The sequence below is a fragment of the Akebia trifoliata genome, chromosome 10 (assembly GCF_017979445.1).
Source record: "Akebia trifoliata isolate Shusen 1 chromosome 10, ASM1797944v1, whole genome shotgun sequence".
NCBI lineage: Eukaryota > Viridiplantae > Streptophyta > Magnoliopsida > Ranunculales > Lardizabalaceae > Akebia > Akebia trifoliata.
In genome coordinates, this window is record NC_141384.1 from 24755639 (window position 1) to 24758599 (window position 2961).

Below are 2961 nucleotides of genomic sequence, written 5' to 3' on the forward strand. Positions count from 1 at the left end.
TAGTTGTAAAGATGAACCAAATAAATTTCACGCTTTCTAAAGATGGCCCATCTCTAGGATTGTTGAAATTGATGAAAAGTGTATTGCAAGGATATGCTAAATACAATATTCTAAATCTTCCCTTAGAAATGATTATGGTAACCATGACAGCTCAAACTCATGCTTTTGATCATCAGATAATACAAAGATTAGTTGCTGGTTTTACATGTTAATTAAAAGGTTGGTGGAATAATTATGTTACTCCCCACAATAATGAGATTTTGTTTTAATCAAAATAAAAACAACAATAGATAATACTCCAATAATAAATGAAGTCATATAAGATATTCAAAACACGGTTCCAACCTTATAAAAATCACTGTAGGATAAAACAAAAAATTAATGAACTAAAATTAGATGAACAATTAAAACACGAAACAACAAATTTATTACTTAATTCAGAATACTCAAGCAGTGAAGAAAGTTCATAGGGATCTTACTCAGAAATTGAAACATTTTAGGAATCATGGATTCTTCTTTGGAATTTTGGATCTTGATGAGAGAGATAAAAAATCGCACGAATACTCAAATTTGATCTGCCCTGCTAATCATGGTAGACTTCAATCCATGCCCTACTCTTTTGATGGGCAAAGCTGAATTATTGACTCATCCTCTTGTATATCACCTGCCTTGCGTAATATTCTTTTTCTACTCTTGAATTCCTATTCTCAACGGGACACATGTAAGATCTCGGTGATACATCAATTTTACCCCTTACATGTATTAGTAAGTTTTTATTATTAGAAAGTCTTTCCACAAAAGAAATTACTTTCCTTTTCCAAAAAATCTTATATTTGGAAAATGATACATTTCAATATTTTGTGTTAAAAATTGATTTCCAAAAATTAATGTTAATGGTCCCATACTTGAACCACCGGTCTATAGAAACCAATGATTTCTCTAAGATTCTTATTCTACTTCTTGATCTAAACTTATTTCTTATAAAAATCCGGTCTGACCCGGTCCAACCCAAGTTGAAGAGCTCTCGTAAAACCCTGATTCACTGTTAACCCACTATTAGAAAATCAAAGTTAGAATCTGCCAATCAGATGTACACAAAGGAAGAATCTTCAAAACTTGACATCATTTCGTGTGTATCGGTCTTTCCTTAATCATATTTCTTCCTATTTGGCAACTTTCTTTACGACAAAGCTTAACCCTTCCTTTCATCATCAATCCCAAGGCTTCAACCTCCTCAAACTCTCCCCCCAAAAAAACTACCAAACCATGGTTCTGTTTTTCAGTTATTTCTCTCTCCTCCTCCTCTTCATCTCTCTTCCTTGCTTTCAAGCCAGATCATTATCACCAATCAACAATAACCAATACACGTGGCATGAATTCCATAGATTCGTCGATGTAGAGAAGGGTAGCAAAGTCACTGGTATATCAGACCTTAAGAAGTACTTCCACCGATTCGGTTATCTTTCACTACCCAATACAAACTTCACCGATACCTTCGATACCCGATTTGAATCGGCTTTGATCGAATACCAATCAAAATTATCCTTACCCATCACTGGTAAGCTCGATTCTCTTACCCTTTCGCAGATTATGTTGCCACGATGTGGTGCTCGTGACACGACACATAAGTTTCATGAAACGAAGAGGTTCACGTACTTCTTGGGTCGGCCGAGGTGGGCTCGATCGACTCCGATGTCGCTTACTTACGCATTCTCGAAAGAGAATTCGATTCAATATTTAAGTTCATCGGATATGAAAGCCATCTTTCAACGGGCTTTTGTCCGATGGTCGTCAGTTATTCCGGTGAGTTTCTCGGAATCGGAAAATTACAAAACTGCCGATATCAAGATTGGATTTTATAGTGGGGATCATGGTGATGGGGTGCCGTTTGATGGAGTTCTTGGTGTGCTTGCTCATGCGTTTTCGCCGCAGAGCGGGAAGTTTCATCTTGATGCAGCGGAAACTTGGGCCGTCGATTTTGGATCAGAGAAATCAAAGATAGCTGTTGATTTAGAATCAGTGGCCACACATGAAATTGGACATGTTCTTGGTCTGGCCCACTCTACTGTTAAGGAAGCTATTATGTACCCTAGCTTAAGACCTAGGACCAAAAAGGTTGACTTGAAATTGGATGACGTGGTGGGGGTACAAGCTCTATACGGGTCAAACCCAAATTTTAGGTTTAGTTCTTTGTTGGAATCTGATATTTCATCAAATCAAGCCGTTGATTTAAGAGATAAGTGGTCGAAGTGGGCCATTTCTTTAGTGGTTTTGATGTTGGGCCTATGTATATAGTTAGATGGCTCTATTTTTATTTCACACTTTATGATTTTTATCATAGAATTGTTTTATACTTCAAATTAAGTATAAAATTCTTTATTCGCCATTATTTAAAATTAATGGGGTTCACACAAAACTCTTCTTTCCTTCTACTTATCTTTTTTATTTTGAGTAGTGATAAGCCGACACTCTTTTTTCAGACGCTCCTATCACATAATCGTAGATTGTTTGTTTCGAGATACACAAAAAAAATATTTATGATTCTGTAACTATCAGGTCAAAGAGCATATCGTCTAAAAAAAGTATTAGATTATCATTAGTCTTTTATATTTTCTTGGTAAAGATTTAGTGTCATTTAGACAAACTCCTCCATCTTTTGATCAATAATAAGAGACTCTCATCTATTTTTAAATTTATGACATATATCCCTTGACCTTAATCCTTATTTATTGGATTAATGGAAAATAGTCTAAATGCTCTCATGTTCACTCTTTAGCCTCACCTTCAATTTTAAACATTTCATTTACTTCAAATGTCAAGTCTTCCAAACAATTTGGATTTTCAAATGATGCTAAAGAGGATGAAATATAGGGAAGAAAAGTCAAGGGTTTTGCACAAAGATTATGACATGGTTGACAATGATGACTTGAATTGATTATAAATAATTATAATTCATCATAA

At 35.0% G+C, this 2961-nt stretch overlaps 1 protein-coding gene across 1 annotated transcript; it reads left to right on the forward strand.

Annotated features, from left to right (window-relative positions):
• The first annotated feature begins 1116 nt into the window (after window positions 1-1116).
• LOC147393396 (Matrixin family protein) lies at window positions 1117-2406 on the forward strand. The gene has a single exon (XM_086454944.1). The coding sequence runs from the start codon at window positions 1267-1269 to the stop codon at window positions 2293-2295; it is 1029 nt and encodes a 342-aa protein (XP_086311070.1). The 5' UTR covers window positions 1117-1266; the 3' UTR covers window positions 2296-2406.
• The last annotated feature ends 555 nt before the right edge of the window (window positions 2407-2961 follow it).